General features: G+C 42.5%; 1 protein-coding gene and 2 long non-coding RNA genes across 10 annotated transcripts in view; 1 reads left to right on the top strand and 2 right to left on the bottom strand.

Moving 5' to 3' along the window:
• LOC146699449 (uncharacterized) overlaps positions 1 to 21122 on the top strand; it is a 30296-nt gene extending 9174 nt beyond the window's left edge. For 2 of the 8 annotated variants that reach the window (XM_085472370.1, XM_085472369.1), the window contains 16 exons: positions 151 to 194; positions 568 to 853; positions 1226 to 1269; positions 1826 to 2111; positions 2621 to 2664; positions 2968 to 3241; positions 3620 to 3669; positions 3758 to 3831; positions 4008 to 4222; positions 4335 to 4585; positions 4703 to 4831; positions 5728 to 5863; positions 6502 to 6531; positions 8134 to 8181; positions 10569 to 10616; positions 20163 to 21122. In XM_085472370.1, coding sequence (XP_085328496.1) covers positions 151 to 194; positions 568 to 853; positions 1226 to 1269; positions 1826 to 2111; positions 2621 to 2664; positions 2968 to 3241; positions 3620 to 3669; positions 3758 to 3831; positions 4008 to 4222; positions 4335 to 4585; positions 4703 to 4831; positions 5728 to 5863; positions 6502 to 6531; positions 8134 to 8181; positions 10569 to 10616; positions 20163 to 20425 — 2222 coding nt within the window. In that variant the 3' untranslated portion in view covers positions 20426 to 21122. The other 6 variants (XM_085472371.1, XM_085472373.1, XM_085472372.1 and 3 more) reach the window with 6 other exon arrangements.
• A 1479-nt stretch (positions 21123 to 22601) lies between these two features.
• LOC146699448 (uncharacterized) lies at positions 22602 to 23401 on the bottom strand. The gene is made up of 2 exons (XR_014922830.1): positions 23156 to 23401; positions 22602 to 22646 (listed from the first exon to the last, which is right to left on the bottom strand). It is a non-coding gene; the product is annotated as an uncharacterized LOC146699448 (long non-coding RNA).
• Positions 23402 to 23956: 555 nt separating this feature from the next.
• Positions 23957 to 25439, bottom strand: LOC146699447 (uncharacterized). Its single transcript, XR_014922831.1, has 3 exons — positions 25141 to 25439; positions 24515 to 24556; positions 23957 to 24257 (listed from the first exon to the last, which is right to left on the bottom strand). It is a non-coding gene; the product is annotated as an uncharacterized LOC146699447 (long non-coding RNA).
• Between the last annotated feature and the right edge of the window lie 422 nt (positions 25440 to 25861).

Genomic DNA, 25861 nt, shown 5'->3' with positions numbered 1-25861 from the left:
TTCATGTTAACAAGTTTAATGTTGTTATTAATCCAACTTACAAGGATCATCAGAATGAAATCAAAGCATCAGTTATTTCAAAGTGTCTGATTATTAACACTGATGTTAAATCAGTCATGAATGAAGCTTTTAATCTTTCTTTTCTGTCAGAGAAACACTCTGAGGATGAACGTTGGCCTGCACTGATCCACAAAGTGAGTCATGTCACATCTGTCTGACTTCAGATCATCCAGCTTTCATTTCATAAACACAGGATAGAAATCTTCAATAGAAACAAATGATTTGATTTTGATTGGAAAAGTCAAAGTTTGATAAGTTGAGCGTGTGCAGTGAGGGAGGTCTGCAGCAGGTCAGAAAAGTCCTGAACTTGTTAACAGAAGCAGAATAATTGTTAATCAGCTGTTTGTGATCATTGTGACAAAGATGACCAATGACATCATCACCTTATGTGATGGATGATGTCATCTAAACACATCTACATTTGTAAAGTGTTGATGAGAAAACAAACAAACCTGAAAGTGAGAAATGTCACATTTATCTCATGAACATTTTCTTTGAATTTTCCAGGTAGAAACGATGGAGTCTGTTATTGAGCTGCTGCTGGAAGCTCTGGATGGTCTCAATGAGCCGGAGCTCAGTGAGTTCAATAAGAACCTGCCACAAATTCATCTTCACAAATATTACTCAGACTTCTCATGGATGTGGTACATGAGGACAAACCTGCAGCACACAGTGTTTCTGATGGTGCAGACTTACGGCCAACAGTCAGTGGAGAAGACCATGGAGGTCTTAAAGGAGATGAAGAGGACTGATCTGGCTCAGAGGCTGTCAGACTGCAGCTCACTGCCTCGAAGTAAGACAACAAAATCAAAACTCATTAAAGTCATAAAACTGTTTTCATGTCTCATAAACGTCTGACTAAAGTCTTCTTTGACTTTATAAATAATATTTGTAATAAAGACAAAAAAACACATCTTTAAAACATATTTTATGGCTGTTCTGGAAAAATCTACTTCAATAAATACATAAAAATGAGACCAGATTAAATCCAAATACTTTGTGAGGAGGAGTAAAAATGACTCCTTCATACTGTTTATTATTGCTGAGGAGGTTTCAGTGTAATTCTGCATATTGTCCATTTTTCCAAAGTCATATTTCCTGAATAATTGTCAGTTAGTTGTTAAATGTGTTTGTCATGAGTGACTTTGAGCACTTTTCTCCTCAGAGAAACACTCTGTGGATGAACGACGCTCTGCACTGATCCACAAAGTGAGTCATGTCACATCTCTGATTCAGTACAAGACAGCAGGCTGAAAGTCAGAGGACTAAAGTATCATCAGTTCTCATGTTGAGTCATTTTCTCATGATTTCTGCTGGATGTTTGTGACAAACTGAAGCTTCATTCAGTTTGACTTCTTCAGCAGTAATTTTCTGCAACACTAATGTCAGGATGTCTTTACCACTGAGGATGAGCTGAGGAAGTGTCAGCATGTACATTTGTCCTGACTCTTCAACAGGACAGAGAAATCTGAAAACATCAAACACTTTCAGATTAAACAGGAAACTTTATTCTACTTACAAATATTAATAAAGAATGAAAGATAATGTGAAATCAGGGAAAGATTCTTGATGGATATATTTCAGTTTTTATCTGCACAGTGAGAGAAGAACTGCAGCCTGTAAAGAAAAAGTATTCAAACCCATAAAAGTGGATCACAGTTTTAGATTTTCTTCATTTTTTTCATAAACGTACCGCAACTAGTAAATAGATGCTTGTGTTTGGCTAAATAAATATGTGACCCCGTGATTGTGTTTATTGTTCCAGTTGGCAACAATGGCAGCTGTTAAACATCTGCTTTTAGAAACTTTGAATGATTTGAGTGATGAGGAGCTCAAGAAATTTAAGAGGATCCTGCAGACGATCATTCCTTGGAGGAATCTGTCATTCTTCTCAAACAGGCTGAGTCCATCATCAACCAGAGCAGATGTAGTGAAGCTGATGGTGGATGAACTTGGTCATCAGTCTGTGGAGGTGACCAGAGAAGTTTTCATGCACATGAACAGAACTGATCTGGTGCAGAAGTTACCAGAGAGCAGCTCAGCATCCAGAGGTAAGACCAACATGCATGAGTGTAAACTCTGTGTCATCAACAGGTTTTTGTGTTGGTGGTGTCATGGTGGTGCAGTGGTTAGCACTGTGTCCTCACAGCATGAAGGTTGTGTGTTTGAGCCTCCTGGTTGGCTGGAACCTTTCTGTGTGGAGTTTGCATGTTCTCCCTGTGCCTGCATGCTTTTCCTCAGAGTGCTCTGGTTTCCAGTCCAAACACATGCTTGTTGGCTTTATTGCTGGTTCTAAATTAAATGTGGATGTGAAAGGTTGTCTGTCTGTTTAAAACCTGAGGTGGACAGGTGTACCCTCTCTCATTATCACAGCTGGGAACCCCCAGTTACTTTGGTTGGACAGGATGGAGGGTTTCTTTGTTGGGTTCTTGTGTCATTTTATTTAGTTTCACATGATTTTCTCTTTTAAATCATCTGTGTCGTCTGAAGGCTGATTCTACTTGGATGTGTGATGATGTTTGAATCCTCAGAGTTGATGGTAAATGTCTTTCCTCCTCAGAGAAACACTCTGTGGATGAACATGGAGCTGCACTGTTGAAGAGAGTGAGTGTGACTTTAACTCAGCTTTTACAAAAAATAGTTTTTAGTATTGATAGAAATGAAATAATGTTTTCTTATGAAACTTGAAGTTTTGCAGTTCATAAAGAGAGTGAAGTAAATATCAAAACCGCCAGCTGTCTCTTCAGTGATTATTCTAAAAAATATAAATATTCATGACGACATCTTTTTTTAATGAATATTTGATATTTCTACTTCATTTTCACTGGAAATTAAATAAAAAGAAACTTTTAAATTGTCCAACAGAGATATTATACAGTAACTTAATACATTGTTTTGGTTTTACAGGTAAAAGAACAGGAAGCTGTCAGACAGATTCTCTTGGAAACACTGAATGAATTCAGTCAAAAGGATCTCGGGAAATTTATTCTGTTGCTGCCGTTCACGTGCTTTAAGATGAGCCTGCCACAAATGGTGAGGTACTGGTATCCAAACAGGACAGAAGACCTTGTGTATGTGATGGTGGATGAACTTGGTCATCAGTCTGTGGAGGTGACCATGGAGGTTTTAACAGACATGAACAGACCTGATCTGATGCTGAGGCTGTCAGAGAGCAGCTCAGGTGAGACCAAAGTTTAATAAACAGATTTTCATAATTTACAATAAACTTGTTTAAACAACTTCTAATCAACAAACATTAAAATAAACAGGAAACACAACAGACGTCCAAAAATAACTTTGCATAAATCATCAGAGCTGAATCCAACCTTTCTCTCTGTCTCTGTCTTGTTCTGACATCACTGGTGAGAATATTTGGATTCATCAGCTTTTGATCATCTTAGACGTCACTCAGCTGCACGTCCTGCTGAACATGTTGTTCTGATGTTGAAGCAGCACTGCACAGCATAAAGTGATCAAACAGCAAACATGTGGACAGTTAGAGGATGATTTTATATGTCAGCATAACATCATTCATTTGAATTCTTTGTGTCTCAACAAGGACGAAAAACTGAAAGAAGTTCAGAGCTTGAAGGTTGTCAGAGCCTGACGGTAATCCCTTCCATTCATCCATTTATTGCTAAAGTTTCTTTCTTTATAAACATGTGTACTTATTGACTAAAGAGACTGTCCTCTGCAGCAGGACTGCAGTGATTGGACTAAACTTGAACCTGAGGTGAACAGTACAGATGCAGACGAGGCTCCAACTTACAGGTAAATCAACTTCCTGAATGCTGCAGCACAGCAAACTGGAACTACAGGAAACAGTTCAGCTTTGGATTTATTCCCAGAGGAAATTCTTCATTTTGCATCCGATTCACACGACTACTCTCTGTGTTTCCATTCACTCTGTTGTTCCTTCATGAGTGTGTATTTAATTCCTGTTTCAGCCTTCAGTCTGCAGCAGGACACTTTGAATGCAGAGTCTCGGGCTTGCGCTGGGTCTGTAAGGGAAAGACCAGCTTTCAGTACCAGTTTAGATCTTGGGAGGGACACATGGAGAGGATGGAGAGCAGACAATACATGCCTGCAGGTCCTCTGATGGACGTCACAGTCACTGCTGGGAAGTTAAATGAAGTTCACCTGCCACACTGGATCTGCATCGGTAAGAGGACATGAAGGAAGACTTTCAGATGTTTGACATTTCTGACAGTGAGCGCACAAACTGTTATAAACTGTTCTTCTCACCATGTTTGTGTTGTTGTGTTCTCCTGCAGATGACATCCCTGACATATTGGACACGTTTGCAGTCCTTCACATAGATGACTGTGGAGATGTTGTGGAAAAAGTGTCTGAGGTCACACCAACACATGTCAAGTTAACTGAACCGATTTTCTCTCCGAGAGCGGTCCTGATGAAACTCGGCGTTCCTGTGAAAATCGGCTGCAACGTGTTGATCTATCAGACCAACACAGCTTTCCTCACACTGCATGTTTATCTGATCCCACGTGATCCTGGGCTACAGCAGGTTATTACATGTTTCACAGTATAATAGGCAGAATTCAGGAGAATGAATAAATTAATATATAAAACTGGCTAATGTGTTACATGGCTTTTTAGTATCTTTGCACTTTATTCTTCACAGGTAATGAAGCAGAGGGAAGTGCCCCATGGATACAAAGCTATCCTGAAGCCAGATCCAGAGAAGTCCTTGAAAATTCTTGATCGTTTCACACTAACAGCAGATGTGGATGGTGCAGAAATCTGTCCTGAAGTATGGTTTGAAATGCTTTCATTTCTTTCCAAATACATATTTGCATAATAGGCTGAGAATAAATAGTCCAGCTGTCTTCAGCAGCCTTCATGCATTTTACTGAGCAAAGAAAGGATTCAGTAAATATTCAATAAGAAGAGCTGATCTGGAAGAAGTGAACATGATTTACTGAGATAGAAAAATGAACGAATCTATTTGGTGATTTAACGCTGATGAACCTTGATTGCAGTGTTAGGATTTAGGACAGGACCCCCCAAAACAGTAAGATTGCTCTTACTGTGGCAGGGAAGTTTGACTCTATAGAATGAAAACAGTATTGTTAGCTCAAGCATGACCAAAGCACAGAAAATGAGTGTAATATATTATAATAAATAGGATATACTAAGTGATCGTAGCAAAAAGAAGGTTGGGAAGGGTAGGGAGAGGGAAAAGCAAGCACAATAGAGACCGAGCCTACATCAGAGGCTGGAGTCCTGGATGGTGAATGGAGAGCAGACAGAAGAGATTGAAGTCTGATGAAGCTCAGAGAGTGAAACGCTTGTTAGCAGGAGCAGAAACATGACAAAAGATACAAAAGGCTTTGATACACCACCAGCTATATGCTGACTTACCAGGACTTTAACATTTGAGTGACTTTGAACCAGGAAAAGAAAAAACATGAATGATGAGAGAAAACATGGATACAGGATGATGCTGGAACTGAATCAGATGCATGAACCATAGGCCGGTGCAGACCAGCAGTCCATTTGTGGACGAGAGAAGGTGGAAAGCTTTGAGAACCTGCTGAAGCTGCAGCTTTTGAAATATCACTGTGGAGTAGTAAAGGCAGAAATAGTAACTTACAAATATCCATACCATACCTCTCTCTTTCCCGTTGCTCTTTCTTTCTTTAACAGGATTTAAAGCTCAGATATCCAAGTGGAAAGCCAAATTTCTTTGAAGTTTACACTGAAAATCCAGATGGAAACTTCCGCCTTAAACTCACATCAAAAAAAGATCTTCAGCCAGTATGGACCTGTACAGTTCGAAAAGGTTAACTTTACATTTTCAAATTTGTCATCACTTTATTGTATTAAATGAGTACAATTACATGTTAGCTCAACATTGTCAGTAAGCTATATGTAGCAGCAATCTTCGGTCCTTCTTTGCCGCTTCTGCAGGACGTACATTTTCTGACTCGTCCTTTTCTAAGATAGTTTGTGTCTTATTCTGTAGGAAGAAACAAGGCGAATGTAAAACAGGAAACATGTTATTTATTCCACGCAAAACCCAAAGCTACAGAACAGATTTCTCTGGTTGGAGCCCCGTTGACATTTTCCTGATATTATACCTAAAACAGCTATAAACAGTGACGGTCAGAAAAGTGTTGCTTACTTGTCCAACCTTTCATCGCTGCAAAAAGGGAAGTACTCCCCATTCTTCTGAGGGTTCCTTATAAGTGGCCCAGTTATTAGTTATGTTATTACACCTACCAACAACACAATAGAACAAAGCAGGATGAATTTATAGAGCGTAATATATTAAATTACAACATAAAATATTGAAGATTAAAATGAGAAACAACACAAATTAAAGATCATAACAAAATACTTAAATATGGCCGATGGATTGGAGTAAAGTTTCTTTAAAATTTTATATTTATACGTTTTATGTTCCTTGATTATTTTCAGCCGAATACCAAAGCACTGATCAAGCACAAGGTAAGATATTTCAGATTATTTGTATAATAACTGCATTTAACATTTTACAGTAGTGAGTTTTCTTTGGTTTAAATTTCACAAGTTTACCAAAATTTACCAAAATTTGTTGTTAATCCAGAGACGTTGCTCATCCATGCCATAGCCCAATTGACTCCACTGTTAATTGTTGGTCGTATTTCATACTGCTGCAACTTGTGCCTGAGGAGGAGAGGACTTCATTTAGAATTCTGAGAATTTAAATCAGGGGTGCACACACTTTTTCAGCATGCGAGCGACTTATGAAATGACCAAGTCAGAATGATTGACCTACTATGAAAATGCAAAACATATATTTATTTATAAACATATGGAGTATTCATTCAGGCATGTTGCATAACTGTATGAACCCATATTACACAACACAACTCTGTACATTTTTTGATATTACCTTACTCTGCTGACTTGCACTGAATGGAATCAACCAGGGATGCACAGTCTGGACGGTAGCTGCTGATAGTCAGCCTCAAGTACACTTTCAAATAATCATCAGTCATGGTGGAACGGTATTTGGACTTAATAATCTTCTGGGAAAAGGCTGACTCACATGAATAAGTGCAGCTGCAGTCAAGGAGGTAACACATTTCCTAATGTTGGGGTACTTTTCCTCTGCAAGTTCCAGAACTGTCCGTTAGCCCTGGACTTAAACTCAGCTTAGTGTCAAAATCTCATCCTCTATTTCAGAAAAATTCTGGTGAAACAGTGTATAATTCACCTGTTTTTCTTCATTGGTTCATTCGAAGACTTCTCTCCTAAGCCACTGTGAAAACTACACAGCATTAACAAAATAAACACTCAACGTAAGACACAGCACCTAAAATGACACTGTACAAGAAAACAAAGATAAAATCAATAAATACCTTGTTGGCTGCATGCTGCAAAAAGGGAATTACTCCCCATTCTTCTGAGGGTTCCTTATAAGTGTCTAGTTAAAGTCCATTCCACTTAACTTTCAATAAAGAGCATTACGGCTCATTCTTGCTACCTGCTTGCAGGTGTTTTCTTAGGCTTCCAAAAAGGAGACAACAAGACTTGTAAGCAGGCTTGACCTTAAAAATAAAAGCACCATAACTTGAACTACATAAAATAACATAGATAATGTACAGCTTAAACAATTTACAACGATGACATGGACCTTGACAAGATAAAGAAATGATCTAAATTATATAAACAATATCATCATGCCAACAGCTACACAGTGTTTCAAATTTTGATGCGAGTGGATCAACCTCTGCATCTTCCCAAAAAGGGTAGCATGTGAATGTATCGACTGCATCCATTATCTCTTTCATGTGGAGCAATTTTGCGCATAACGCTTGTTGGTGTATTATGCAGCGGTAATTGAGGAAATCCGGAATAACATTGTCCTCCCTGCACCTGGCAGTGAATCCATTTGAGTGGCAAACCATCCGTGGTGATGGACACCAATTTGTATACTGGGAGCCTGGTTTTCCCAATAAATTGATTGAAAGACTGAAAAATGTTTCAGTTTGCTGGCATAATGAAAGTTAAAAAGTTTGAACATTTGTTAAGAAATTAAAAACTTTCCTTGTTATTTATTAACAGCTGCAGGATCCTCAGTGGGAGCAGCTGCTGTCAGCTCTCAGTCGGCTGGTAGGTTCATCAATATTACCTGTTCTGTGGTTTTATATAATGTGACACATAGAACGCTGATGAATCCTAGTGAACAGTCAATCACACCTTTTCTCCCGCCACAATTTTACTTTTCGTTAGCTTACATACTTTGTTCTGTCTTCAAGTTTTCATTCTAAAGGAGGAGCTCTCAGTCTCTCAGCTCTCGGTGGCAGCGAGTCACTAAACTCAATCCTGCTTATATTTCTTTCTTTACAGAGATAAATATAATATTCATGTATTCAGCCCTCTGTGAATCACTTCCTTATCATGCTGGAGGGGTTTGTGAGTCCCAGGCTTTTTCCTGAACAGCTGATTTCCTCCAACAGAGTGATGATGGTTGTGTTGTCTTCTAACTTCATGAAGATTAACAATCTGAACAGCAGCCTGTTTGACAGGAAGTCCAGTATCCAGTTGCACAATGTGTTCCTGAAGACCAGAGTGACGAGTCTGCCAGTCAGCTTCACAAACAGCCTGCTGAGAGAGAGTTTGTTATATTTCAGATGTATGAAGAGAGAGTGCAGGGCAGTGAAGACGACATCATCTGTGGCTGTATTCAGCTAGACGACAGTTATTATTAAAGCTAACGCCTACTGGTAGATCAGCCCAGTAAATACGGTGTTTCTGTATTTTTACTGGTTCATCTGTTTCACTTTCAGATGAATCCCAAAGAAGTGGTAAAGTACAAGGTTAGATGTTTCACATGATTTGTGTATAAAAAGAACTGCACTTTGTGTTTGGCTGTGGTGGGTTTCCGTTGGTTGCTGACCTCATATTTGAAGTACTGCAAAATGCCAGGGAATGAATGAATAAGCTCTTATTCAACAATGGCACCAACCAGCTTTTCCAAATCTACTGATGCTGTTGACTGGACTGTCAAAATGCATAAATCGAGTCAGTTCTACTTTTACCACCAGATTTTTAGCACCAGTTAACGAATGTTTCTAGATGTTAAAGAATTCAACAGAACTTGTGGTAAAATACCAAATATAGAACTGTACTACATAGTGCCATTTTCTGTATGAAGCTGCTGGCTCTGTGGACATGAGGAAGATCAGTTTGAGATATTCTCAGATATCTATTGTTTGCAGCACTGAACTGGTGTCCCTGACTTGACTGAAGACAGGTGGGATAGAGTTTTATCCTTAATTGGGCATTTTGTGACAGAGAAAAGTTGTTTCATTTATTATGTATCATGTATTTATTTTTGTTACATCCCCACGATGAAGGTCTAGGGGTGTGTGTGTGGGGCCTGGTAACAAATGGGTCCAGATCAGAATGAAAGGAGAACAGACAAAAATGTGTAGTAAATAAGGTAGTTTTTATTATAGAGAACCTTAACATAAAGAGCCGGCAACGCCGTTTTACCAATAACACCAGAAAAAGAAAAAGGTTGCAAAAACAAAGAACACAACAACCAAACAAAAAACTCCACACCACGAGGAGGCACTTCCAGGGGCCCACAAGCTCACCCTGTCACTAGCAGCAGCTAGCTTTACTGTGTTGAGGCCAACAAGCCCACACTACTCACATGAAGCAGCTACACTGCTTCCACAACTCCACACATCAAGAACACAAAGCGGAGAAAACCACACTCTCACATCCAGTTCATCCCCAGCTTATATGACCTCAGAGAGGTGATTGCTGACCGGGCCCAGGGTGTAAATGAGAACGAGGCCAATGAACAGCAGCTGTGTCCTGGGGATAGAGGAGCGAGAAAGGGTGGAGCAAGAGGAGGCGGAGAGAGAACACCACACCCACACAAAGCAGTTAGAGGCTGTATCCCAATTCAGGGTCTGCAGCCTTAAAGTACGCAGCCTCAACGATCCTCAAGGGCCGCGTACTCAAAGACCGCTAAGGCCGGAAGTGCGAGGCTTGTGAAATGGGACGATCTAGCCTCCGTTGCGCTGCCCAGGTTGCCTAGCAACCATGATACTAACAGCTGGAAGCGTGTCATACAGCTTTGTTTGACAGAGATGAAGGAGAAAACCTTTTGTTCATTTGTTTGTTTCTTTCTACATGAGCTTTGATCATTCTCTGTAAGATGAAGCTCAGCTATTGGACGGCGTATATTTTAAAGTAAAGGCTTTAAAACCAAGTTAGTACATCAGTACTAACTTTGTAGTTTGACATTTCTGACAGTGAGCGCACAAACTGTTATAAACTGTTTTCTTCTTTTTTTTTTTTTTTTTTTTTTTTTTTGTTTTTAAGTAGACCAGAGTTTAGTGGAATATTCTTTGGTGTAGTTATTTAATTGTTTTAATTTGGTGGCACTGAGTCTCTAATGTTTCAGTTTGCTAGCATAATGAAAGTTAAAAAGTTTGAACATTTGTTAAGAAATTAAAAACTTTCCTTGTTATTTTTAACAGCTGCAGGATCCTCAGTGGGAGCAGCTGCTGTCAGCTCTCAGTCGGCTGGTAGGTTCATCAATATTAACTGAGTTTTATATAATGAAACAGAAAACTGATCAATACTAACTGTGCTTATGTTCCCCAATGACTAAGATGTTGCTTTAAATTTTAGAGATGATTAAATTGAAACTGAAGCTTTGTCCTGTATGGCATGACCCTGACCTTTGACCTTGAAGTATTGCATACTAAGATGGTGTATTTGATCATCTTCACCCATGTGATTGGAGCAGAATTGGCTGAAATCTTTGGCTTCTATAAGCCTTCAAAACTTTATGGCATCATTGTGAACTGAAAAAATAAACAGTGTGTTGCACATCTCCTTCCATGCTGCTCACATGTCGTATTACTGGATATGGATTTTTGTTTTTTTACTTGATTATGGTTTGACCTTAACCTTCATTGTTAGCGTCCAAGGTCAAAGTTACCAGTGATGGTCAAGGTTATATGTTACATATAACCTTGACCAAGGTTCTTTGTCAAGGTTATAAGAACCTTGGTCAAGGAAATAACTTCGGAAATGGTGTGTTTTAACATTAGTAAAGGAAAACTGTTGGAAAGGCTGTCAGCTGTGTGGGGGGGGGGGGGCCTTGTGGCGAGAGAGCACAGTTGCACTATTGAGCACATGTTCCAGTGATCAGAGTTGGAGCTAACACATAGCAAGAGCCGCCTGGCAGACTGACTCTGCAGGGGATGTCTACACACGGTGGGAGTTGTGTGCGTCGCTAAAGAACTGTGAGTAGACGTGGAGCCATGCCTGGAAAGGACAGTTTTAGTCTTTTATGCCAATTAGACATTTAGTGGATGTAGAAGTGCAATGTGTATCGACCCGTTCGCTATGTGGCTAGTTCATGCTACTAATGCTACCTGTTATGCTACATACCTGCTAGCTGTAAGCTAAACGATTTGGTGTTTGATATATTGTTGTTGGGGGTATTGGCAATCAATGTCATGTACTGTAAGGGTTTGGGAGTAGTGTATGAAGCTCGTGCATGTAGATGTTCATATAGGAATTCCCATTTGTAGTTCTGGTTAGATTCGAAGAACGCTAATGCATCATAATTCATGACTTAGATGTTTATTACATTCAGTATTCTGTATATGTTCTGTTCACAGACCACACACACACACACACACGCACACACACACACACACACACACACACACCTCACCACTCTGTAAGCCTGCGGTTGCATTACTGTGTTGCTGTACTGTGCTGTTAAGCTGAGGAATCACAGTAAAGACGGTATAACCTTTATCTGTGCGTCCTGTGTGTTCTGACCGACACCCCAAGGTGAACACCACTGCTATTCAGCCAACGCCTATACAGTCCTGGGTTCAACCCAAATTAACATTGGTCCTTCGAGCCGGATGGTGCTTTCCTTGGATCCTAGAGATGCAGCCTAGTTTCTTCTCCAGTGAAGATGTCTCAGAATCAACTCGCCCAAGGCGCCAAGTACAACCTCCCCCCTACCTTGCAGACTATGAGGTGAGCTTGGTGGGCCACCAACGAGACATGACACCCTACCGTCACTCGTACACAGCACAGTATGCACCCGGGCTAGAAGAGCGAAAGCAGTACGCTCCATCGGCAGTGTCTGTACAGACCTCCCGCTCGTCTAGCCCAACAAGTCAGCCTGGATGGGAACACACCGTGGATGAATGGACCGCTTCTCCGAATGATCTGCAGGATATGCGGCAGCATGTGCCCGGTAGGGATGGCCTGAACCATCAGCCTCCTTCTCCTTTCCATCGACCATGGGAAATGTCTGCAGTTTCGGGTTCGCAGTATGGTATGAATGGCAGACCTCAGCCTTACGCCCAAACACGTGAACCAGACAGAGGTGGTTACCTGTCGGAGCAACAGGACCAGAGATCACCCCCAACACATGTACCCCCTCTGTCTTCCTCCCAACGTATGCAGCCCATCAGTGTCCCCACAATTAGTTCCCATACACATAGAATAGATGCACGAACGAGTCCATGGCCGCAGTATGACAATAGGCAGGACCATCCATGCTCAACAAGAATACCAAAGGCCATACTTTCACCCACCAACAGCTCAGAGTATTCCACCCAAGGATACTACAATGATTGATACATTGGATAGGATGATGGGTGAACTACAGCTGTTAAAGGAGCAGACACTGAGAGCTAGTCGGCCAACCCCGCCATTCCCCAACAGTGCACCTTCCTTTCAGTTTGAACATCCACCTATCATTCAGCAACATTTGAAGCCTCCTTGGCAGGAGCAGTTTTCTGCTAGGGCTTATCCCAGTTTCCAGAGTCAAGCCCCCACCAACATCTGGAGCCAGCAGCCCGTCACCGAGGTACCAAGACCTATCACAACATCATCGCAATATAAACCTCATCCATCCCCAGCCTACAAGCCACCACATGTAATGGCACAAGAGAAAACATACAGGGGTCCAACTCCGAGTATTCCTGATCTCATTAAGAAGGACCCAAGCTAGTTTGCCCGGTTAAAGATGGCACTTGACAATCTGCTGCCACCGGATGGGACAGAGCTTTTCAAGTTTCAGATACTGATGGATCATTTGAAATTAGATGAAGCCCGTCTCATAGCTGATGCATATCTCAATTCTCCATCCCCCTATACTGACACTATGGCAGCCCTATCGGAGAAGTTTGGTCAGCCCCACCAGTTAGCCCTCAGGAAGATTGCTGGTGTTATGGATGCACCGGACATTCGTCGCGGGGATGTGGAGGCTTTTGAAAGATTCGCACTGCAGATTCGGGCTCTTGTTGGTATGCTGAAGACCCTGGGTCCGGATGGCGAAGTGGAACTGAAATGTGGCTCTCACGTGGCGCGGCTCCTCAGTAAGCTGCCAGCTGAAATGAGGTCTGAGTTCCGGAGACACATGTGTCGCCATCCAGGGGTAGTATACAACCTAACAGACTTTTCAGACTGGTTACAGCTGGAAACATGGTGCCAAGATAGCAGTACCCAGCTTGGGGCTACAGGACAGAAGGAGAGGGCCATCCAGAAACCAGAGCGCCTGAGAGAGGCGAAGTCAGTAAAGCGCATGGCCACTATCCTGCATGGCTCAGAGAATCTGCCGACGAAGCAGCCTGTCGAGTCGGTGAGCAGCAAACCAGCTGCCCATAGCAAGAAGAAAGGCCCGCTGAAAGCTTACTGCCCCTACTGTGATACGGAGGACCATTATCTGAGTCAGTGCCCCATATTCCAGTCTTTTGATAAGGCTCAAATCATAGACTGGATTAAGACAAACCAGCGTTGTTGGCGATGTGGCAGATCACATCAAGCAGCACAGTGCAATCTAAAGAAAGCTTGCAGCCTATGTCAAGGCAAACACCTTCAGATCCTGCATGAGGTCAACGTCAAGAGTGTGAAGGAAGGTACTTGCCTGGTGAGCTCTGCAACTGAAATACTCCACCTAGATAAACCTTCAGATTCTACCCGTGTTCTGCTTAAAGTGATTAGAGTTCTCCTGAGAAATGGTGACAAAACTCTGAACACTTATGCCATCCTGGATGATGGCTCTGACCGCACCATGCTGCTCTCCTCTGCAGCTCAGCAACTGGGCCTAACAGGCACACCTGAAGACCTCGCCTTGAGAACTATCTGTCAGGATATCCAAACGTTACATGGGGCCTGCGTTTCATTCACACTGTCCCCTATCATGCAGCCCCAGAAAACCTTCCACATAGCTAATGCCTTCACTGCCCAGCGGCTTGGCTTAGCTGAGCATTCATATCCAGTTACCATGCTCAAGAGAAGGTACAGGCATCTGAAGGACTTGCCCCTACAAACCTTCAGCAGAGTTTCGCCCCTGTTGCTAATTGGGGCTGATCACCCACATCTCATAAACCCTATAGAGCCTGTGCGCTTTGGATCACCAGGAGGGCCAGCTGCGATGCGAACCCGACTAGGATGGACTCTGCAAGGGCCTGCAAAGTCGCTTGAGTCACAGTTAGAGTCTCAGCAGTGTCTGTATACCTCCTGCAGCCCCCTATCTGTTGAACTCCAGAGGAATGTGGAGAAGCTGTGGCAAGTGGATGTTCTACCATATAAGAGTGAAAAGGAGGTGACAAGGTCGAGGGAGGATCATGAAGCCCTTCAGATATTGGAGGCCAGAACAAGGCGCGTGGAGGTTAAGGGAGTGCTCCGGTATGCCACACCCTTATTGAGGAGGAAGGATGCACCACTTTTTCAGGCCACCCAAGAAGCGACACTGCCGAGCCTGAGGAGTATGGAGAGACGTCTGAGCAAAGACCCGGTTAGGGCTGCTGCATATATGGACGAGATTGAAAGGTTGGTGACCTCTGGGTTTGTAGCCAAACTGCAACCGGAGGTTGCCTCTCAGAGCCAAGAGAGTTGGTACATACCTCATCACATGGTCCAGCACAATGGCAAGAATAGAGTGGTCTTTAATTGCTCTTTTCGACACAAGGGACTTAGCCTGAACGAGTCCCTATTGCCTGGCCCTGTCCTAAGCCCTTCTCTGGTTGGAGTGCTCCTGCGCTTCAGAGAACACAGCATTGCCATCAGTGGTGACATAAAAGGGATGTTTCACCAGGTGTGCCTACTCCCGGAAGACAAACCGCTCCTGAGGTTTCTTTGGCGCAATATGAATCGGGATGAGCCCCCTCACAGCTATGAATGGCAAGTCCTTCCCTTTGGGACAACATGTAGTCCCTGCTGTGCCTCCTTTGCGCTACAGCGGCATGTCCTCCTGCATAGTGAACCAGGAGAGGAGGTGAGGTTCTCCATCGAACGGTGCTTCTATGTGGACAACTGTCTACAGAGTGTTCCATCGATTGAAGAAGCCCAGCAGTTGGTCAAGAAACTACGGCAGCTTCTGGCTTCCGGGGGCTTTGAAATTCGGCAGTGGGCTAGTAATAGGCCAGAAGTGATTAGTCATCTGCCATCCGAGGCACGGTCAGACAAACTGGAACTCTGGCTGTCACAGGACCGACAAGAAGCGCATGAATCAACCCTGGGACTGAACTGGAACTGTGAGACGGACACCCTCAGCCTCAAGCACCGACACATTGACTATGGAGAGCCCACTATGAGGAACATATATCGAACCCTGGCTAGTCAGTACGACCCACTTGGGTTCATCATTCCTTTCACCACCAGGGCCAAGATTATTGTACAGCAACTCTGGGACAAGCATCGAGATTGGGATGACCCCCAGTTACCTCATGATTTGCTGCACCAGTGGAAGACATGGAAGTTGGAGTTGGTGCATTTATCAGAGTTAACTTTGCCACGATGTTACACACTGCCGCACATGGATCGGTCTGACATTGCAAGAGAGGTACATATCTTTTGCGATGCATCAGAGCGGGCCTATGGCTCTGTGGCTTACCTGAGATCAGAAGATCATTATGGTAATGCACAGCTGTCATTCCTCATGGCCAGATCACGGGTTGCTCCAAGGAAGCAGATATCTATTCCCAGACTCGAACTCTGCGCGGCACTCACTGGAGCCCAGCTCGCAAAGCTACTTCAGACAGAGCTAACGTTCAAGGTGATCACATGTACGTTGTGGTCTGATTCAACCACTGTCCTCAACTGGTTGCATTCCACATCCTGCCATTTCAAGGTGTTTGTTGGCACTAGGATTACAGAAATTCAAGAGCTTACTAACCCCAATGACTGGCGATATGTGGATTCTACAAGAAACCCAGCTGATGACATCACAAGGGGCAAAAGTCTCACTGAACTGGCCAGCCCAAATAGGTGGACTCAAGGACCAGATTTCCTCCTCCTACCTCCTGACCGGTGGCCCTCCTGCCCATCGTTGGGTACATCAGACCCAGAGGATGGCACCGAGCTAAAACGCTCTGCCATATGTCATATGGCTAACACGACCCCGGGTAATCAAACCCCAGAGGCCCAGCGATTCAACACATGGGCAGAATTAGTAGAAGCCACAGCTAAGGAGATTCAAAATGCAGCGATGCAGGGTGACCCAGCTGGGAGTAACTCACCTACTGCAGGGGCCTACACCGAGGCAGAGCAACGGATCTTGAGACAGATTCAGATGGACTGTTTCCCAGAGGACTACCACCTACTACAGGCAGGCAAATCTATACCGGCTAACAGTCGGCTGCTATGCCTAGCACCGCAGTATGATGCCAATCATAGACTGATCCAGGTCGGTGACAGGCTGCGGCGAGCAGAGAGCCTTGATCTGTCTGTTGTACACCCTGTGGTCCTGGGTCCCACCCATGTGTATACCAGATTACTTATTCAAGATGTGGATGCACGTCTCGGTCATCCTGGCCCAGAGAGAGTATTCGCTGAGCTTCGGCGGACTGTATGGATCCTGCGAGGTAGAGAGGCCATTAAGCGGCACCAACATAGTTGCATGGATTGCCGTAGGTGGAGGGCAAAACCAGCTTCCCAGCAAATGGCTGACCTGCCACCTGCCCGCCTCAGGCTGTTCAAACCTGCCTTCTATTCGACTGGCATGGACTGCTTTGGTCCTTTCTGGATCAAGATAGGCAGACGCAGGGAGAAGCGATGGGGCATTTTGTTTAAGTGCCTCACTACTCGGGCCGTCCATATAGACCTCCTGACATCCATCGACACTGACTCCTTTTTGATGGCCTTCCGAAGGTTCATTGCGAGAAGAGGGAAACCGGCAGAAGTTTACTCGGATCAGGGGACAAACTTCAAAGGAGGGGAAAAGGAGCTCCAGCAGGCGTTCTCCATCATGAGTCCAGACCTCCAGCAGAAACTGGCTAAGCAGCAGGTTCGTTTCCGCTTCAACCCACCTGCAGCACCCCACTTCGGAGGCACTTGGGAAAGAGAAATCCGCTCTATCAAAAACGCCTTATACACCTCTGTTGGCTCTCAAACAGTGAGTGAGGAAGTACTCAGGACCGTTCTTACGGAAATCGAGGGTATCCTGAATGCCAAACCCCTAGGTTATGTTTCTGCGGATGTGGCTGACATCGATCCAGTGACCCCTAACTACTTGCTCATGGGGCGGCCTGACAGCTCCCTACCTCAGGTAGTGTATCCCGAAGACGAAGCGCTAGGGAGGCGAAGATGGAGACATTCGCAAATCCTGGTGGACAGGTTCTGGTCATCTTTCATCAGACACTATTTGCCTAATCTCCAAACCCGCATGAAGTGGCAGAGACCCATGGAGGACATAACAGAGGGAGCGGTTGTTCTGCTGGTGGATCCACAGCTACCCATGGCAGATTGGGAGAGTGACGAAGATTCTTACTGGTTCTGATGGCCACACCCGAACAGCAGAGGTGAAGATACATGACAAAACATACACCCGGCCTATAGTACGTCTGATTGTGCTTCCAGCGATCAAGGATGAGGATGACCAGGTGGGGGAGCCCTCGTCTGTATAAACAGCCTTTCCATGGGGCCAATTTGCACCGCAAATTGGGGGGCGGCTATGTTGGAAAGGCTGTCAGCTGTGTGTGTGTGGGGGGGGGGGGGGGGCCTTGTGGCGAGAGAGCACAGTTGCACTATTGAGCACATGTTCCAGTGATCAGAGTTGGAGCTAACACATAGCAAGAGCCGCCTGGCAGACTGACTCTGCAGGGGATGTCTACACACGGTGGGAGTTGTGTGCGTCGCTAAAGAACTGTGAGTAGACGTGGAGCCATGCCTGGAAAGGACAGTTTTAGTCTTTTATGCCAATTAGACATTTAGTGGATGTAGAAGTGCAATGTGTATCGACCCGTTCGCTATGTGGCTAGTTCATGCTACTAATGCTACCTGTTATGCTACATACCTGCTAGCTGTAAGCTAAACGATTTGGTGTTTGTGATATATTGTTGTTGGGGGTATTGGCAATCAATGTCATGTACTGTAAGGGTTTGGGAGTAGTGTATGAAGCTCGTGCATGTAGATGTTCATATAGGAATTCCCATTTGTAGTTCTGGTTAGATTCGAAGAACGCTAATGCATCATAATTCATGACTTAGATGTTTATTACATTCAGTATTCTGTATATGTTCTGTTCACAGACCACACACACACACCCACACCCCTCACCACTCTGTAAGCCTGCGGTTGCATTACTGTGTTGCTGTACTGTGCTGTTAAGCTGAGGAATCACAGTAAAGACGGTATAACCTTTATCTGTGCGTCCTGTGTGTTCTGACCGACACCCCAAGGTGAACACCACTGCTATTCAGCCAACGCCTATACAGTCCTGGGTTCAACCCAAATTAACAAAAACTGAAGGAGGGACAAAGAACAAACTAGCACAGATAGACAGGATGATCTGGAGCTGATGCTGTTAGGTATCAGCTTGTGATAAGAAACAAAATGGCACCATTTATTACAGAAAGGTTTTAGAAAAGAGCTCCATTGAACAGAAGTATGGTTTACTTGGAGAGGAAAGGATGCTGGTTTGATTCCAGTCAGAGGCACAAATCCCCCTTTGTGTTATGTCAGGAAGGGTATCGGCTGTAAAACTGCCAAATCAAACATCTGCAGTGACCCCGTATGGCAGGGCGCAGTTGAACGTAGCTTATTCCAGATTTCAAAACATATTTTTCAACATTATTCTGAAATTGCATTGAAATGGTCTGAAACCAAATCTCAGACATGACGGCTACACCTGTTTAATCAGATGACACAGCTCATTATTAAACTCTGATGCATCAAACAATGACATCAAGCGTCCATATTCCAATTTTCCTTACATTAAACGTGTCATCCAGTTTCTGGCCACGTTGCAGGTTAGAGAATTACATATATATAATAAGTATTTATGTTGTGTTAGAGCTGAGATGACCCCTTATACAGGAGATACTGGACTGGTTTAAAGGTTTGGGGTCTCTTTTACTGTAGAGTATTACCCAGTAATCACCAGAAATCAGTTTAAGCTGCTGGTGGGGAGACTCGCCTCCCTGTAACTGCCTTTGTCTGTATCTCTTTCTTGGCTCTTGACGGAGGCAGTCGCACTTTCTCTTTTTATCATTCACCATCCTCTGGTGAATAATAATCGAACAGGACCGCCTACCATGTGTTTCTCTTCAGGTTTAAATCGTTTGGATGTTTGGAGGCTCGCAGTGACGAAATAATAACTCGACTAAAATGCGTTAAAGCAAAAGTAACGAGCCGGTTTAGAAAATGTGAGAAGTAGAAAGTACAGATATTTGTTTATAAAGGCAGGGAGTAAAAGTAAAAAGTAGTCAGAAAAAATAAGACTCGGGTAAAATACATTTGTATTTGTACTTCGTTACTTCTCACCTTTGTGCCCGAGGCCTTGAAACTGCCAAGCAGATGCACTCTCATGCAGCTCCTCATTTCCTGATAATAAAAGAGAAGACTGCAACATTAACTAGATACAATAATCTTTAAATGTCTGGATGAAAAAAGGAAAGATGTCATTTATGTTCTTTTTAAATAGTCGACCAAAAGGAACGAATGTGTTTTTAACATTTAATGAATTTTAATTATGAAATAAATGAATTTTTTAAAGCATTTTGTTATGAAAGCTGAGAATAAAGTAAATAAAATTTTCACATGATAAACAACCCTTAACTTTTTTCATTTCTTTCCCTTTCTTTCTCCAGACAAGAACTTTGTGGACAAACACAGAGTCCAGCTGACCAACAGAGTGAGCAACATCGCACCCATTTTGGATGAGCTCCTAGACAATGAAGTTATCAACCAAGGAACTTATACCAGAATTAGAGCTCTGTCTACCACTCGGGACAAGATGAGGGAGCTCTACAGTGGTCCCCTGCAAGCTAGTGCAGCCTGCAAAAAGATCTTCTATGACATCCTTTTGAAAAATGAGAAATTTCTCGTTAAAGAGCTCAGTGAAAAGGATTAAATGTGTTGAAAAAACAGTTTTTAGACCAAATATAGATCTACCAATATCTACCAGAACATAACATGATTACATTACAAAGGTTTAGATGCCTTTTCTTTGTGGGGGTTTTATTTTACACTTACATTTTTGTAAAAACTGTTCTATGTGTTGCATTTGCTCCTCAGTGGCTCCTTTAATTGATCCATTTTACAGGAAAAACTATGGATATTTGAAAGTTTTATATTAAAAAATGTAAATGTTATATATGTTAAAAATGAATCAGCGATGTCATCAGCCATGTTTTTATCCAAACACGTTTCATCCCAAAACGTAACATATATGTGACAAATCGTCGCTATGTTGCTCGTTCCCAGGCGTGAGAGCGGGTTGAAATTGATAAATGTAAGGTGATGGTTAATGCTAGGGTTAGGGCCGCGAAGAGAATAAAAAGGGGAGTGCTTCAATTAAGAATCCTGAGCGTTCATAAGGACGCAGAGGGGTACCTTTCTCATTACTATGAATCCTCGGGGCCGTGAAGCTGAATGAGTTTTATCCATAAATCATCCAAAGCCTCATTAATCTCTTTTTCAATGTCATCATCTTATTGTAACTTGAAACATAGTGACAAAGATTTACTGTCCTTAAAAAAATAAACCAAAATTAAACTCATGTTTTTCTTGTTCATTTTGATGATTAATTAAAACGTTTTATAATTTAATCTTTGAAATAAAATCTTCATTTTTATCAAATGATTTATTCAAATAATAATGCAGTGTACATTATGGAGGGACGGGGGAGGCAGAAAATCAGAATATTCATTCAAAAATATGATGGTAAAACACGGAACAATTTCTGCACAAGATTTTAAATTATGTTTTGCATTTGTTGTCCACATATGCGGACATCCCATTGTAACCGAGGACAAGGGATGAGTAAACGGGGCAAAGAAATAAATCGATCATTTATTTATTACATGAGTTAGACATACTTATTCCCAGTCATTTCCAGACAGGACTTACAACACATCCTGCTGATATCCCAGCTGCACATGAGACTTACCACACAAACTGTGCGAAAATAACAACACTGAAACCCGTCACACCCCGCTTAGCGACACTGCAATCGTGGCACACACTGCAAACAATTCGGGTCTCAGCGCAGCTGGGAATCAGTGCTATGCATGGCCTGCGATTGGGAGATGAAGGGAAGTGGCACAAACAATTAAACAAAAAAAAACAAAACCAAAAGGGAGGTTAGTCCGCCCTTACACAACTTACTCTCAATCAATAACCACCTTTACGGCTGGACGGACTAACCAAAACAAAATTACAAATCAATCAAAAGAACGAAAAAAGGACAGCAGAGACAGCACAGCTGAAAAAACAAACAACATTATCAATTAAAATATTACCCAATAAAATATCAATTTTATAAAACCATTCAAAATCATGAAGCTAAAACAAACTCAATATACCTACAATATTGATCAGTTTCCCTGCGCGCAGTCGATCTAGGGCTTGATCAATTCTTCTATTAAAATTCGTGGTCACACTAAAAAAGTCCAATGACACATTAAAAATAGGCACATGCAAAAGCAAACGATCCAAACAAAAATGGCAAAAGTCTCTTACCGACAGTATACCCACTCGCACCCGAGTGAATTAATTGCCTCTGGTTTTTTCCACAGAAGAGCGCTGACTTCACCCCACACACCCACTACCTTTTCACAGCTCTTCAGCCAATCACCTGGCAGAGAGCAACAAACTGCCAGGTGACACTTGTTACACAAAGTAAACATCACATTCACATGCTAACTAGAGCTACTTATGTCTGACTGAACACGCAAGTTTTTAAGCTGTAATTTACCACAGACGGTATAAATCTTTAATACTGTGTGTTTCTGTTATTCGCTAAACTTTTGTCAACGACCAGGAAGACCTGCAGTTTCCTGGAGAGCCAACAGGGGGCGAAACCAACCCACTGAATTAACAATGGTACAGGGACGAACGCTGGTTTGAGGGCGGAGTCCTTCACTCTGTCGTCAGTGGAAACATTATTGCTGCAGACTCCACATTAACACTGTGAGAAGCATCCAGTTTCAAAGATGCTTCGTCTGTTTCATCGTGTTTAATGTTCAAGATGAGGATGATTTACAGCCTGAATCTACTGAATGAAAGCTGAGTTAAAGTCACACTCACTCTCTTCAACAGTGCAGCTCCATGTTCATCCACAGAGTGTTTCTCTGAGGAGGAAAGACATTTACCATCAACTCTGAGGATTCAAACATCATCACACATCCAAGTAGAATCAGCCTTCAGACGACACAGATGATTTAAAAGAGAAAATCATGTGAAACTAAATAAAATGACATAAGAACCCAACAAAGAAACCCTCCATCCTGTCCAACCAAAGTAACTGGGGGTTCCCAGCTGTGATAATGAGAGAGGGTACACCTGTCCACCTCAGGTTTTAAACAGACAGACAACCTTTCACACCCACATTTAATTTAGAACCAGCAATAAAGCCAACAAGCATGTGTTTGGACTGGAAACCAGAGCACTCTGAGGAAAAGCATGCAGGCACAGGGAGAACATGCAAACTCCACACAGAAAGGTTCCAGCCAACCAGGAGGCTCAAACACACAACCTTCATGCTGTGAGGACACAGTGCTAACCACTGCACCACCATGACACCACCAACACAAAAACCTGTTGATGACACAGAGTTTACACTCATGCATGTTGGTCTTACCTCTGGATGCTGAGCTGCTCTCTGGTAACTTCTGCACCAGATCAGTTCTGTTCATGTGCATGAAAACTTCTCTGGTCACCTCCACAGACTGATGACCAAGTTCATCCATCATCAGATTCACTACATCTGCTCTGGTTGATGATGGACTCTGTGATTTGTATGACAGACTCATCCAAATAAAAATTGACTCCAGGAATCTCTTGAACTCCTCGAGCTCAAATCATTCGAAGCTTCCAAAAGCAGTTGTTTCACAGCTGCCACCATTGCCACCTGGAAAAGTCATTCAATTTGCAGGACATTTATTTATTTATCCATTTTATCCAAATAAGCTCTTTTAGAAAGTTCAGTATGATTTCTCATAATCACAAAAAAGCAGAAATCGTGAGAAAAATGACTCAACATGAGAACTGATGATACTTTAGTCCTCTGACTTTCAGCCTGCTGTCTTGTACTGAATCAGAGATGTGACATGACTCACTTTGTGGATCAGTGCAGAGCGTCGTTCGTCCACAGAGTGTTTCTCTGAGGAGAAAAGTGCTCAAAGTCACTCACAAGAGACTTACTTACCAACTGACAGTTGTATAATCTTCAACATTACATTTAAAGCTCAACTATGATAGACACTGTTTGTGTTATTCAGTCTCTCAGACTGAAGGAGTCACTTTTTGTCATTTTTTTGTTCCTTGAACACTCATAAATTCTGATTTGGACAACAATCTGTCTTTTCTCTACAATATTTTTATGAAAGACAAAAACTTTACTTATGAGACATCTTAACCACCAGAGTTCATTTAACTTATTTCCTCTATGTTGTCTTACTTTTGGGTTCTGGGCTGCAGTCTGACGGCCTCTGAGCCAGATCAGTCCCCTTCATCTCGTTTAAACCCTCCATGGTCTCCTCCACTGACCGCTCACCGTAAGTCAGGACCATGAAAAACACCGTGTCCTGCAGGTCTGTCCTCATGTAGATGATTCTTTGGATGTCTGACTAATGTTTGTAATGAATTTTACGCAGGACTTCCTTGAAAACCTCAAGTTCCCAGTAACTCAGACCAGCCAGGGTTTCCAAAATCAGCTCAATAACAGACGCCAACGTTTCTACCTGAGAAAAAAAAGGTAAATGCGACTTTTCTCCAGGTTTTTTTTCTATCTCATCAACGTCTCATAAATGTTTAGATTACACCAGACACAGTTACAAGCAAATGATGTAAGTGATAATTACACACCTGATTAACATTTATTCCAACCTGATGAATTTAATCTTTCTGTTTATCTTTTCTACATGTAGGAGTTTTTTAAACTGAACATGTTCAGTGAACGCTGCATCATTTAAATACAGTCATAGGTGATATTACTCACTTTCTGGCTCAGCGCAGCCCAGCATTCATCCACAAAGTTTCTCTGGGAGAAATATTACAATATCATGGTTACCATGAGAAAAGAAAGTGTAGTATCCCCACAGCAGACTCGTCCACAGTTTAATGCTTTTCAGCACAATCTTTATTCATACTTACACTCGGTTGCTGTTACAAACACACACAGCTGCAGCTTTTCAGCCGCCACAACAACAACTCTCAGGATCAGGTACAGATTTTAAAGGCGATGCTGGCAAAGTTAGAAAGGTGCCGGCTGTGAACAACACCTCATCTATCTATTACTTCATTTGCTCTCTTTAGGCTCCACAATGATTGTCTGTCTAGTGTCTGTCGTCCACCTTAAATCCATTCATAACTTATTTAACATCAGGGTTAATGATCAGAAAACAATTAAGTGTGTAAGGAAAGAATTTAGTTGTTTGTAATCTTAATATTAATGTCTGTGTTTTATTTAACAATATCTATTATTAAACACTTCAGTGAAGAAAATCCTCCTGCCTTCTTTCAGGAAGACAAAAAAACTTCCATTGTTCAGTTTTTGTGACTTGGTTCAAAGATTTTGAATCAACTCTTGATAATTTTTTTTATTAGGGATAATTATTCTCTTACCTTTGAGTCCTGAGCTGCTCTCTGACAGCCTCTGCACCAGATCAGTTCTCTGCATGTCCCTGAAAACATCAATGGTTACCTCCACAGACTGTTGGCCACATGTTTGCACCATCGCGTTCACTATATGTTTTCTGTTTGTACTCGGTGGGAATTGTGGAAGGCCCCTCTGAAAACATGTGAACTGCAGGAACCACATGAACTCCTTGAGACCCTGATCACTCAAATCCTCCCGTGTTTCTAGAAGCAGATCTTTAACAGCTGCCATTGTTGCAACCTGGAAAATTCAAACATTCATAAAGAAAAATTAAATATTAATGTTTCTGTTGCTGTTTTAAATATTAAAACTAATTGAAATCACGTTTTCTCTAAAAACTTAAAGATAAAAAAGCCAACATTTATAAAGAAAATATATCATTTCCACACTAAGACATTTTTTGGCATTTCTATGATAATGTATGATTTTCACCTAAAACACTCAGACACTGTGCAAACGAGCTGGCCCCAGTGTTTTCTGGCATTTTCAACTCCTCACTGCAGGCATGTCATGTGCCTGCCTGCTTCAAGTCCTCTACCATAATCCCTGTCCCCAAGAAACCTAGGATCACTGGACTAAATGACTACAGACCCGTGGCTCTGACATCTGTGGTCATGAAGTCATTTGAGCGCCTGGTTCTCTCCTATCTCAAGACCCTCACGGCCCCCCTCCTGGACCCCCTGCAGT

The sequence above is a fragment of the Copadichromis virginalis genome, linkage group LG11 (genome assembly GCF_057382275.1).
Source record: "Copadichromis virginalis isolate Kocher_CV1m ecotype Utaka linkage group LG11, C_Virginalis_male_GT1.1, whole genome shotgun sequence".
In the NCBI taxonomy this organism is placed as follows: Eukaryota; Metazoa; Chordata; class Actinopteri; order Cichliformes; family Cichlidae; genus Copadichromis; species Copadichromis virginalis.
This window is presented reverse-complemented; position numbering and strand designations above follow the sequence as displayed.